The 13,553-nt window shown below is 44.8% G+C and overlaps 1 protein-coding gene across 3 annotated transcripts in view; it reads left to right on the top strand.

Annotated features, from left to right (window-relative positions):
• Nucleotides 1-13,553, top strand: part of F13A1 (coagulation factor XIII A chain) — a 167,423-nt gene that overhangs the window by 124,684 nt on the left and 29,186 nt on the right. For all 3 annotated transcript variants that reach the window (XM_078055667.1, XM_036068835.2, XM_036068836.2), the window contains exon 11: nucleotides 7,164-7,317. In XM_078055667.1, coding sequence (XP_077911793.1) covers nucleotides 7,164-7,317 — 154 coding nt within the window. The remainder of the gene's footprint in view (nucleotides 1-7,163; nucleotides 7,318-13,553) is intronic.

Genomic DNA, 13,553 nt, shown 5'->3' with positions numbered 1-13,553 from the left:
AGCAATGTAGGTGATAAATGATCTGCATTTAATACATACAGATTCGTTAATTGAGAAACACAGGTCAGGAACTGAGTAGGACAGTAAAGGCCATAAGACACCATCCAGGGAGGGAGGGTGACATGAGGACAGAGGATAATGACACCTGTGTGGCTGGGCAGAGCATTGTGGGAGCACACGGAGGGAGCGGCAGGGAGGCTCCCTGGAGGGGTTAGTGCCTGAACTGCATCTTGAGGGACAGTTTGTAGTTATTCAGGCCAAGTGGGTAAGAAAGAAGACAGAGGAAGGAAAGAATCTGAGGCAGAGGGGACAATTTGAGCATCGGAATGGGGTGTGTGGGAAATGACAAGCTGTTGCAGGCTCAGGAAAAGTGACGTGTCAGGGGTGTAGAAGATGAAGGCAGAAGGAACTGGACTCCTGTAAAGGAGTCCCCACAGGGGAGAGACTTGAGCCCCGTGGAGCTGGGACTTGAAAGGGGTGGGCCCGAGCTGGGGGCAGGGGGGAGGTCAGAGAGAAGGCTGTGTCTGCTCCACACCCACCCGAGAGGGCGGGGCCTGAGCTCCCCAAATGGCAAGAGGCGGGAAGGAGGAGGCAGCATCCGGAAATGTTTAGGAAGTAAAATAAGCGTGAATATTCAGACAGCAAGATCAGGAATTTGAAACACACAAAGGGGATAGTATTGCTTCCACGGAGACTACCATTACAGTTGCTAGAAGCCTGGGGAAAAAAGGCAGACTGTATTTCGAATTTCATCCCCCTCGATTTCACTTCGGGATTTGGGGATTTATCCCAACCTCCCCAGCTGCCAACTGATAGTTTATGATGCTAGGAGAACCTCTTAATGGGAAATCACTCTAAAATTCACAGAGCCATGTTTTTATATTTTTATTATGCTTTGTTGCTGCAAAGAAAGACAGAGGGAGCAACCTCCCTCCAAGAGTGAATTGCCTAATAGCTGTTAATGCAAACGCTTTTTGCTACTATTAAATATAGATCAGGGTGTTATGCATGTCATCGGGATTCGCAGATTATAATTACTCCTCTCTCAGCCACTGCAGACTTGTCTGACAGAGCGGACGATTTGCTGCTTTGGCACGGGCTGAACCCCGGGGCTGAGCCATTTATAAGAGATGCTCAAGCTGTTGAAAGTGTATGAGGAATCTTTTCTCAAGGGTGCCCAAAGTAGGAGCGCATGGGGGGCATCGTATTTAACTTTAATGAGAGTGTCCATGACTCGGGTTGAGACTGCATCCTCCCTTCCCTTCTCCATCCTCTGGCTGCATAAGCCTGCCTGTCACACCCCAGGCAGGCAGCCCAGTGTGCCTTTTCTTGCCTCTTGCTGACTCTCTTGGTCATTCCTTACTCACTTCCGGGCTGGATTAAACATCATGTTCACTGACGTTTTTTGATCTTCTCAGAGCCGTGGTCTCCTTTAGTTAAAGCAAAATCCAAAATAAGAAGTGAAGGGGAGCAGAGGATACAGGTTTCCAGTTATAGAATAAGCCACGGGGATGAAAGGCACAGCATAGGGAATATAGTCAATGATGTTGTCATAGTGTTGTATGGTGACAGATGGTAGCTACACTTGCCGTGAGCATAGCATAGAGAAGTTTGAATCACTATGTTGTACACCTGAAACTTATGTAACATTGTGTATCAACTAGACTCAAATTAAAAAATTAAAAAGTAAAAATTAAAAAAAGAGGCATGTACATGGGAAGGATCCTATCTCTGCCCCTTTTCCTCTCCTCCTCCATTTTCAAAATGTATTCTTCACATTTCTAGATAGCTTCCAGGGCTTGAAGCTTATTTCTCATGCCCTCAGCGCCATGACGAGGACCTCCATTCTGGAAGCCCATCTGCCTTTTCTGTCCCCAACTAATGGTGGCCTTTGGCTTCTAAAGGTGGGGGGGAGGAGAGAGCAGAAGAGTGCTAGGGTCTGAAGTCCTCTCCTGAGTTCCCGTGTTCACTGAGCACTTGGGGGTTGCTGCTTCTCTTCCATCTTAGCTTCCTCTCATTGGCTCTGTCCTCCCCTTCCTACCGGCCCACCCCAAACCTGCACACACGTGCACACTCAAGCACATGCCCACCCCTCCTTCCCTCCCTGTCACTGAGCTGATTTTTGCAGCAATGATGACTGGTCCCCCAGGGCCACAGTAACTGCTCCATTGCTCAGAAGCTACATAGCACTTTCCCTTGCTCTGGGCCAGAGGTTCTTTGTATACAAACTCTACAGACACTTCATTCTCAATTCAACGTTATTTTGCTACCACTTTTTAGCCCATTTTGGGGGGCTCCTATTCTGATCTAAAATAGTTCATCCATTTATTCAAATAATGTATAAGATTTTGGAATCAGGTTGGTTTCTCTTCTTAATCTTCATGCATCTTGCCAGAAATATCTTCTAAAGAGAGCATGCATCCAGCCAGGTCTGTGATGCCCATTATTACCTTTTGAGCTCTGAATAACATTGAGCTCTATGAACTTGATTCCTAGCACACCTCCCTTCCCTCCTCTGACCCTTTTCCTGTTTATTCTCCACAGTCTAACCAGAATCATCCTTTAAAAATGTAAATAAAACACATTACTCCCTTGCCCCCAACCTTCTAATGGATTTCCACAACGCTTACAATAAAACTGAGCACAAGTCTTTATAAGATTCTATGTGATCTGGCTCCTGGCTTTCCTTCCACCTCTTCCCTTGCTCATTTCCCTCCAGTCATACTGACTTTCTTGCTCTTCTGACAACATGCCAATATACTCTTGCTTCTGAACCTTTATATATACTGTTCCTTTTGCTGGGAAAGCTCTCCCCTACCCTCCACCACATCCTTGCACATCTGACCCCTCCTTGCATCCAAGTCTCTGCTCAGGTCACCTCCTCAAAGAGGTCTTCACTCATCCCACCCCACCCCCACCTAAAATCTCACTTCCTGGCCTGTCTCATAACACTTGCCTTAGTGTTATTATTTCTCTCCTTTCTAGAATATAAGCTCCATGAATGTATCCTCATCACTGAAAACAAGTTCTGGCACAAAGTAGTCATGAATAAATACTTGTTGAATGAATGAGGATGGATGGATGAATGAAGCAAGCAAGCAAACAGAAGCGGAGGCAGAGTACCCTGCTAAGAACTGAGTCTCAGAGAGATAGGATCCAGATGGTGCCCTCAGGTGCTGGCAGTCCTGGTGGGAGACGAGGCACAGGGACAGAGCAGCAGACAGCACACACAGGGGCCTGGCACACACGGAGTAGAAGGATGGCAGTTGTACCAGAAGGTTCATGCATTGCCTCCGTGCGCTCTCAGAGGAGCACCACTTTCTCCGCACAGCCTGTTTTGTAGTTAACTCTAGTTAGGAACAAATGAACAAAGCAAATCTTCCTGGATCCTGAAAAAAGAGTTTCCATCCTTAGTGGTAAAGAGCACAGCTTCTGGCAGCAGTAGACGTATGCTTACATTCCAGGGGCACGTGCAGGACTTTGTCGAGGGGGGACCCTTAGCTTGCAGCCCCAGCCCACCTTTGCTGAGCCCCAGGGCTCAGCAAGCACCTCAGCAGAGGCTGAGTCGAAGTGCCTGTGTCTGACAAAGGGGCAAAGTTGTGGTGTGCTGAAACCAGCACCAGATTTCCTGTTGGGATGCCCAGGTTCTATGTGACCACAGTCCCCTCAAGTGTAGGGTAGGACAAGATGGCCACTAAGACTCCTTTTCATTCAAAAGAAATTAGCCTTCAACATAGGGCTTTCTCCAGCAGTACTGATCTAGGTTTCTGCCCAGCAAGAATGGCATTATTAAACCCAAGCTGAGAGACAGTGAGTAACTTGCCCAAAGTCACACAGTATAGATCCAATATTCTTTCCAGCATCACCTGCACTTACAACTGTCTACAACAGACATGCAGTTGGCCTTGGGTGGGGGCCTGTCACCATTACTCTTTTAAGCCCTCAGTGGCTCATACGCAGCCAAGATGGGGGACCATTGCACTGGTGGCTGAAACTGAAAAGAAAGCTTGCTAACATCGATTGGAAAGAATAATTTCTCTCCACACCCCCACAACATACATATGCAATAGCCATTTCATATGTGGGTTTCTCCTCTCCTCTCTCCACAAGGGACAGTGCTGCTGGGCTGGCCTGAGATTTTAGCCCACATAAATTTCCTAAGCTCTATGCTCAAGGGAAGACGATTTAGCCACTTTTCATATTTAGCCTTGTCTCCCTGGAAAACTGTAAACTGTTGTAAGGGCTGTTATTAAGAAGATATTTATCAGCATTGTTGCTCTAATTTGCAAGAGGAGGAGGCTGTTTGTGCTCGCATGGCCTTCTCCAGAGGGAAAGCCAAAAGTCTCAGGAAGCTCTTTTAAAATTTCCTTAACTTTTTTTTTTTTTTCCCAAAATGACAAATATCCCTGGTGTCTGCCCTGTCATGGCCTATCCTAATTCCTAAATTCATATTTTGGTCTTGCACATCCTATGGCTAGTGCCACAAAGCTGTGATTATTCTGCTGAAGAATGAGGTCACCATTTATCACCCCTCCGATATCTGAGGCCCATGCATGGAGCCACTTGCACCCCAAGCATGAAACCATCTTACCACCTCATGGCGGCGCTGGTGGTCCGGTAGGGCTGTATGGGAGAGGCAATGCACTGTGAGGGTCAGGGAATGGGCCAGCCCAAGGTGAAGGTCAGGGAATGGGCGATGGGCCAGCCCAGGGTTTCAGTCTCCAGCAGCTCCCAGCTATGTGACCACAAACACTTTGCTGACCCTTCTTAACCCACTTGGCACCCTCATCTATAAAATAGGGATAATAATACATACCTCACAGGTGGTTGTTGTTGTGAGGTTTAGATTAAATAATTTGTAAGTGTCCCTGAAACCTTGTGGCCCTTCAATGAATGTCAACTACTTGCTTTCACCTTAGTAGAGGTCAGAGTCCATGTAAATTCAGAACATTTTGTGAGAAAGTAAAGAAAAGTTGCTTTTTTTAACCTCAACTTTGAAAGTTAGGGCTTTATCATCAAGTTCCCCCATTACCTAATAAAAACCATTACATTTTTACTCAGTTTTAAAGTTTACAAGTCATGCTCACATAGATCCTATTTTGCTTGGTGCTGTCTCATTAAAGCGTTACTATGAAATTGGCAGAAGAAGTATAACTATTTTCATTTTCTAGAAACAGGAACTGAAGTTCAGAGAGGATAAGGTAGCTTTCCAAAAGTACACATTCAAGATCAGAACCCGAGGTTCTTGCTAATCCAGTGTGTCTCTGACCCACCCTCTCCGACCTGTGGTTGTGGCAGTCCCTCTGCCTGTCACAGCCTTCCTCTCTCCATTTTTTTTTTTTTTTTGCTTTATTCTTTTTAGCTTTATTGGGGTATGATTAACGTAAAATATTGCACACATTTAATAGATACATCTTGATGAGTTTGTACATACACATACACCTGTGACATCTTCCCCACAATGAAGGAAGTACACATGGCCATGGCCTCCAGAAATTTCCTTGTGTTCTTTTGTGAGCTTTTGTTGGTTGGTTGGTTGGTTGGTTGGTAAGAGCACTTAACATGAGATCCTTTAGTTCGCTAACTCCTATGCATTTTTCAGTTTTCAACTTGGCTGTTACTTCCTAGTCACCTTCCCGCCCCTCCCCACCCTGCCCTGCCCCACTGCCCCAGGTGCTCTGGTGGTATCTTAAGCATCCCCCCACCCCGGGTACTTATTGTACTGTATTGCCAGGGTCTCAGGTCTGGGTGTCCAATAGAATTAATTGAGAACTTCTTTTAAAAATAATAGACTTAGCGTCCCGCCCAAGACCTCCGCAATTGGGCATCTATTTTTTTTTTTAAGTTCCCCAGGTGATTCTAATGCACAGAATCTCCCTTACTAGAGTGTAAATCCTACAAGAACAGTGACTAAATGCATTTTGTCCATCTCTAGGACTATAGCACTACAGCATCTTGGCAATACTATTAATTTATGATATTATTATTATTTATAGAGCATTTGATCTATGCCAGGCTATGATAAGTAATTTACAGACATCTATTTCAGTTAATTTTGCCAACCACTGTGAGGAAGACACTATTGTCACCCTATTTGAAAGAGTAGGGATGTGTAGCTTGGAAAACATTTCATGAACACATCAAAGACTGTTTTCAGCTGGAGCTCCTGATAATACACTGTAGTTCATGTTTCTACCTGCTCCCATGCTAATAAATGGGATCCTAAGAAAGTGGTTATAAAGAATATAACAAGAGACTCTAGGGGAGTCAGCCCTCAGGCACAGATTTAGACATTGTCTCTAGAAAGTAGACTGATAAGGCAGAATGTCAGAAGAGCTTGGGGTCAGCTGGCATGGCCCCAAGATGCTGTCTCCAAATACCACAAATAGCATGGTTCCATTGCTGAACCACCACAAAATTGCCTGAATTTTTCCTGATAGCCTAATATCATTTTTCAGTTAAAATGCTTTTGGCTGCAAGTAACAGAATTAAAATGACTTAAACATAAAGAGTTTACCTATAATTTTTCTCATGTAGATAATCCTAAAGTAGGCGGTCCCAGGGTTGACTCAGCCATTTAACAGCATTGTTAAGTCCGCACGTGCTTCTTGTCTCTCTACTTGGCCATCTTTGGATTGTTGGCAGTGTTTCTCTTCACTGTCCCGGGGAGGCTACAAAAGCTCCAAACATCACCTCACTTAATGTGAAAACATTGAAAAGGAGAAAGGGAAGGGCAAACTCTCTCCTTTTATAACAGAGAAGAATCCTACCCAGAAGCCACCCAGCAGACTTCTTCTTCTTCCCAGAAGTAGGTCACACAGCCACTGCTGGATTAAAAGCAGTCTGGGAAAGTGAGTAACAGGTGTGATGGTTTTGGCTCTTTCTGAGGAGGTGGAATTCACCAGCAAGAAAAAGGAGAGAAAGAAGTGGTTGATGTTTAAACAATCAATAGTCCAAATACTCTTCATTTATAACATCTGATAACTAAAATAAGCTAGATTATCCTTCAGATTCATTTTAAAACAAGTTCAGCCCAATGAATCCAATGTTGTTGAAGAAAGGAACATGTCCGCTCTAGGGATCCAGGATGGCTACACCACTGAGAGAGATTCTGATGACAAGGACTTCAGATGGTAGCTAATGCTCCCTTCTCCTGTTTTTAGGTCAACAGTGATGTCGTTTACATTACAGCCAAGAAAGATGGCACTCATGTGGTTGAAACCGTTGATACCAACCACATTGGGAAATTGATTGTAACCAAAGAAGTTGGAGGAGATGGCATAAAGGATATTACTGATACCTACAAATTCCAAGAAGGTAACTTACTGCCACTGAATGAAGATTTCTTTGCCCAAGTTTGTTTAATACTTACCTGCTGTCACTATGAAATGTGTTCTGGAGAATACACCATAAACCCTCATGAGGGAGACACCTAACACCCACAATTTCTCCTTGTAGTTTTCTTTATTTGCTTTGAGCAGAATTCCCCTTCACATTGCTTGTGAAGACAATTTGGTTTAAAGTCATGTCTCTTTTAACACAATATAGTTCTTGCTCACAAAAACACGGAAGAATCTTAACTTTCAATAATAGAAAACACTGTATAACTAATGTAATTTTAGTTTAATAATAGAAATTTAAACAGCCATTCACAGTTGTTTAGTACTTTACAAACTATTTGCACATACATCGTTCCATTGAATTATCACGGAAGTCCCTTGAAATAGATAATACAATATTAACAAGACAGTGTGATCTCACTAATTCAGGACAATTAGGTCAAAGGCCCATTTCGATTATAAAATAATATTAATGTTAATAATGTTTATTGTGTAGACAGTTTCAAATGGAGCTGTTGAGTTCAAGCCCATTTTGGTCAGTACTGGGTGCCTACTCTATGTCTAGAATGGTGTTTGGTGCTGGGGATCCCCACGGTGAGCAGGATTCAGTTTCTGTTCCTGGAAAAGTGATAGGATCATCATGCAGAGGGTGTGGGGAACAAAGAAGAAAGACACACAGTCCAGCCAGGAGATTCAGAAAAAGCAGAGCAGGGTAAGAGAAGTCACAGACCACAGTTAAAGAAATCTAGACAGGGGCTTCCAGGCAGTGGGAACATGACCAAAGGCATCCTGGAGATGTGAGTTAGTCGGTGTGTTTAGGGTCCTAAAAACATCAAGCTCAGAGTGCCAATGGCTAGAGACAAAGCTGCCTAAGGTCAGTAGTAGACAGGAGGTAGAGGAGCTTGGGTTTCTTGATGGGGAATGTGGAGTATATTTTACAAATGATTCACCAGTAGAGGTTCTTAGGAGTAGGCATTTATTTTAGTGAATGGAGAGAAATGACAAGTAATTAGCATATACCTAAATATTCATCAGTACTCCTGAAGTGCTAAGGAATGCAGAATTCATTTTAAATATTTTAGATAGTCTCTCTGCTCTTATTTAAAAAAGCAATTTGCACTATAAAGAGAAAGTTTGCTGAATTGAGATTTCTCACGCATTGTATTAGAAATTCAGGATTTTTGTCACCTGAACTAGTGAATTTTTGCTATATTTCTGAAATGGTTCATTCTTTTCTTCTATTGGTTATCATCCATTGCACAACATAGACACAAATGTGGGTTTTTTTTTTCTTTTTGGCTTTTTCCTGAAATGAGAGTTTAAAAAAACCATAAGTACAATAAAACAAAACAAACAAGTAATGCCCTCTTGTTATAGAGTTATGGACAAAAAGGTTTGGAAAGGAAAAATAAAAGTCCCTAGGAAAAGAGAAAGAGGGACGCCGGGGTGGCTCAGTCAGTTAAGCGTCTGCCTTCAGCTCAGGTCATGATCCCAGAGTCCTGGGATCGGACTCCCTGCTCAGTGGGGAGCCTGCTTCTCCCTCTGCCTGGCACTCCCCCTGTTTGTGCTCTCTCTCTCTCTCTCTCTGACAAATGAATAAATAAAATCTTTAAAAAGAAAAAAGAGAAAGAAACTAGCTGCAACATTCACTCACCTATTCGTTCATCCATTCAACAACTTGATCTTAACCACCCACCATATTCCCAGCACTGTTGTGTAGGGATGAGATGCACAGTCCTGCCTTCCCGTCTAGCTGGAGAGATGAGCAGGAAGCAAGCCCTCACCACGTTGTGCAGCAGGTGCCCAGAACAGGGCACAGAGAAGGGAGTTCCAAATCAGACTTGGGATCCTGAAGGACATTAGTGGTGGGCTCACTGAGACAGAAAGAGAAACAGGTATTGGCCAGGTGAAGCATGAGGAGAGACTTCTCCAGGAAAAGGCAGCCCACCAGGGATTGTGGATAAACTCCTGGTGTGGAAAAAGTCTTGAACAGACAGTGTAGAGAAGAAGCAGTAACCCTACAGGGAGCCATCCAGATAACCAGCTGTCTCTTCTAAACCACACAGCAGAACGCCATTGTCATTAGCTGTCATCCGTGGAGGTGGCAGTGAAGGCCAAATCAGGGTCAGATGTCAAAAGAGGAAGGACCAAAAGCCAGTCCAATGGAAGAGGAGTTGGGGCTTGACCAGGGGTGGACACCAGATTAAAAGAAATAAAATGTGCTCACTCTGGATAAGGAAGATAGCTGGAGGTTCAGGCTTCCAAAGTTTGGCAAGAAAGCAAGGCTCGGGGAGGTGGACCATATGGGGGTCTGGTCCAAGCAGAAGAACCCCTAAGTCAGCATAGTTATGAGACACCCCATCTGGCTTCTGGGCTAGAGTTTGATCCCAGGAGGTTAATTAGCCTCTTAACCAAGAATGGCAGCTGCATTTTAAATTCTGACTTTAGGGATGGCCGAGTGGGGTGTTATTTACAGAAGGATGCAGACACCGTGCCTGAATCTGGCAGGACCGACTGAGTGATTACAGATGTCGCCACAGGCCCCTAGGAGAGGCTGCTCGTATTGTGGTCATACATTTGTCACTCTGCTTCTCATTATTGAATCTCTCATATAATTGCTCTATCCATAAATGCTGAATGTGGGCACTAAAATGTAGAGATGAATAAAAACATAGAGAAGAAATTATTACCAGATTCAGGAATTAACTATTTTAATTAACTAAATTGTGGAAAGATCATTTTTCACGTGGAGGATGAACTAAAGCTTAATATTAATTTTATACCTTTTTTTTCAAATATGTAAGATTAGGAAACTATAAAATTTTGAAAACCAGAATTCTTAAAACTTCTGCGGACATCTGTCTTCTTTTATGATGATGTCTGGATCCCATTTCCTCTTTGTTCCATCAATCATTCCCTCTGCCACTTGTATTTCCATATCTCCTTCCCGATTAGGTCCTTCCCATTCGCATTTAAGCAGGATCCAGTGTCACCTGTGTTTAAAAAAAAACCACGCAACTTTTTTTCAGCAATATATTCCCCACCAAACATGCCCGTTCTTTCTTCCCACTGGCCTCCATGGCAGACATCTGGAAAGAACTGCCTGTCCTTGGCATGCCATTGCACGCCTTTTCGTTTCCTTTCTCACCTACCATCCCCTGAGTTCTGCTACCAGCCACAAATCCTTGAAGCTCCTCTTCGTTTTGTTTTTTTTTTGGAAGATTTTATTTAATTTTATTATTTGAGAGAGAGCAGAAGCAGGGTGAAGAGCAGAGGGAGAGGCAGACTCCCCGCTGAGCGGGGAGCCTGATGGGGGACTCCATCCCAGGGCTCTGGGATCATGACCTGAGCCGAAGGCAGACGCTTAATGACTGAGCCACCCAGGCGCCCCTTGAAGCACCTCATCTCAAGGCTGCCAGGACCAATGGATTGCCACGTAGAATAAATGTTCCCAGATCTCAGCTTGCCTGAGCTTCCCGTGCCTTCTGTTGCTACTGCTCAGCCCCGAATCTTGACATTCTCTCTCCTCTTTGTTCCTATGACACCACTTCTCCTGGTTGTATCCCAACCTACTTGACTCTTTTTGCTATCTCCTTCTGCAACTCTAAGTTCCTCTTTTTTTCCCTCACCTCTGAATGGTACTTATTCTAGGCTCAGTCCTCAGGCTTCATTCCTACCCACTTTATGTTCTTTCTCTGTGGCTGGCATTATAGTCACATATCTACTGATCACCCCCCCAGTTGGTGTCTGTGGCCCAACTTATCTGTTCAGCTCCACATTCCCCTAAGTCTCCCAAGAAACCTGAAACTGACCCCTCCGGAATGCCGCCTTCTCTCACTCCTCTTCCCTGGATCTGTTTCCGCCACTTCAGACCCCAGTAAAGAGAACCACAGTCCCCCCAGATTTAGCAACTCGAGAACCAATCATGCAGCAAACCCTCTAAATGTCCCCTTAGAAATAGTTCCAATTCATCTCCTCTCCTCTATCTCTATACTATGGCCACTCTGAGAATTCAGGGGTATCAGGTGTGGAAAGCCCTTAGCGTAGTGCCTGATACAGAATAAATGTCCAATAAAGTTAGTTTCTGCTCCTGCTAGTAATTCAATTCTTACTACAATACTACTACTATTAGTCAGGGTATGAGTATTTTTCTCCTGGCTACCTGCTGTTATTTCCCAATTCCACCTTCCTGCCACACCCTCTCTTTCCCTTTGTCTAACCCGTGCATTGCTGCCAAAGTGACATGTTTAAAATATAAATTTGAGCCTGTCATGACACTGCTTAAAAGCTCTTGCTCTCCTCTGTTGCTTCGAAGGGCATTTCAGTCAGAGCTCACCAAGCCTCTGCTATTTGCCTTCTGGGCCCCCTCACTGCACCTCCTCACCACACCCACAGGCATCCCAAGCAGCAGCCGGGAGAGCTGCTGACAGCCCTCCAGAGAGCCAGGCTGCCACGTTCTTCATGCTTTGCTCTCACTGCAGAGAGTAAAACCTCTCCAAGTAGTCTTCCCTGCCCCCAGGTGGTGTTGAGTCTCTCCTCCTTGCCCTGCCCCACATGGGAACGTCTGACCCGGCGTCTGTGGAGCGCACACGTATAGCGATCCCTCTGCACTTGTCCCTGAGACCCATGAGGGAAGGGCTGTGCTTCTCATCTGAGCCTAGCACGGTGCCTGGACGTCATAGCAGCTCAAGTAGCACCAAATCGTCAGATGAATGGTAATGCCGGTGGCCATTTCACAGGTGCATTTAAATGCACATCACATATCCCAAACTGGACTATTTAGTATCTGTTAAAAGATGAAAGTTTTGTCTCTGGATGAAAGCAAAGTGCTTTTCCAAACCTTGATCCTTCAAAGCCTCTTTGCCAGGCCGGGTCGTAGGTCTTGGGAACATGGAGATGCATTCTAGTGGGGAAAATAATGTTATGTAGTGTTAAGTCCTGGGCAAAGGACAGAAAACCAGGTGTTAGTGGGAGATGAGAGGACTGGGCTTGGCGACACATTACACAGGGTGATGGAAGGGGGTGCTCTCTGAGAAGGGGACATGTGAGCTAACACCTGAACAATGAGAAGAAGCTTAACAAACATAAAAGGGCACTTTCATTACATCTGAGTTAACGGAAAGATGATTTTGACCTTGCTCCTGGAGGCCACAGAAGAATCTCAGAAAATATAATCTGGCTTTAGATCATTCTCCCACAGCACTAAATTCATGGCCCTGAATTATGTAAGATGTCAGAGCATAAAGCACAACTGCAGAGAGACGGCAATTCTGCTAGCTCTGGGGAAACCCTGACGTCCCTGCCTCCTTTTCTGGAACAACTGCCTGGCGACTCTGGCTCCCGGGACAGGCTGATCCCCAGAGGGGACCCAGAGGCTCCTCCATCTATGATGCCATATAAAGTCTCCCGTGGCTCGCCACAAGCCTTCCATTGTCCCTTCCCCTCATCTGGGCCAGCTCAGCCTCTCTTTCCCCAGATGGCACCTCTCTGACAGGTAGGTCCCTGCTGCTGGTGTTCCCCTCCCCCATTTTGTCTAAATGCATATCTGGTGCCCATCCAAAGTGATCATCAATAATGCTCTCCCGAGGAGCTGTTGGCCAGGTGCTTTCTGCAGAAATATTTTACTGAACTTTCCTTGTCATAGCCCCTCCTTCCCTTTGTAGGGAGATAATGTCTCCCTCCTATTGATCTGTAAACACGTGCTCTGGCCAATGCTTGTCCTAGACCAATTGTTCCTGGCACGTTCTTGCTATCTTGGCAGTCAGAGAAATTGTTAACACACACGCACATGCACGTTTGTTTGCAACACCTACTGGCATTTTTGGTCTTTGCAAAGTCCTAGTAGCTGCCAGTTCTTGTGCATGCCTCCAAACCTCCTAACAACCCCGTGATGTAGGTGCCCCCCGCTTTTTTTTTACAAACAAGGACATGGATGGTAATAATAGTGCCTGCCTTGTAGGGTTCTCTGAGGAGTAAATGAGACAATGCCCAGTATGCACTTCACCACAATACCTGTCACAGAATTAGCTCTCGGCGATAACTGTTGTTGTTAATTGACTTCTTCATCTGCATTGCATTCCATTGCTAAGTAAAGTAGAAGACAGTATCTTAAAATTAATGAATTTAAAAGCTCACACTTTTATTTCCAGGTGATTCTTTTTTGCTAGCCATTCCCATGACTGGTTTTTACAAGTCAAAGAATTTGCCTCTGTC

This window comes from Halichoerus grypus, chromosome 9, assembly GCF_964656455.1.
Source record: "Halichoerus grypus chromosome 9, mHalGry1.hap1.1, whole genome shotgun sequence".
NCBI classification, from domain to species: domain Eukaryota; kingdom Metazoa; phylum Chordata; class Mammalia; order Carnivora; family Phocidae; genus Halichoerus; species Halichoerus grypus.
This window is presented reverse-complemented; position numbering and strand designations above follow the sequence as displayed.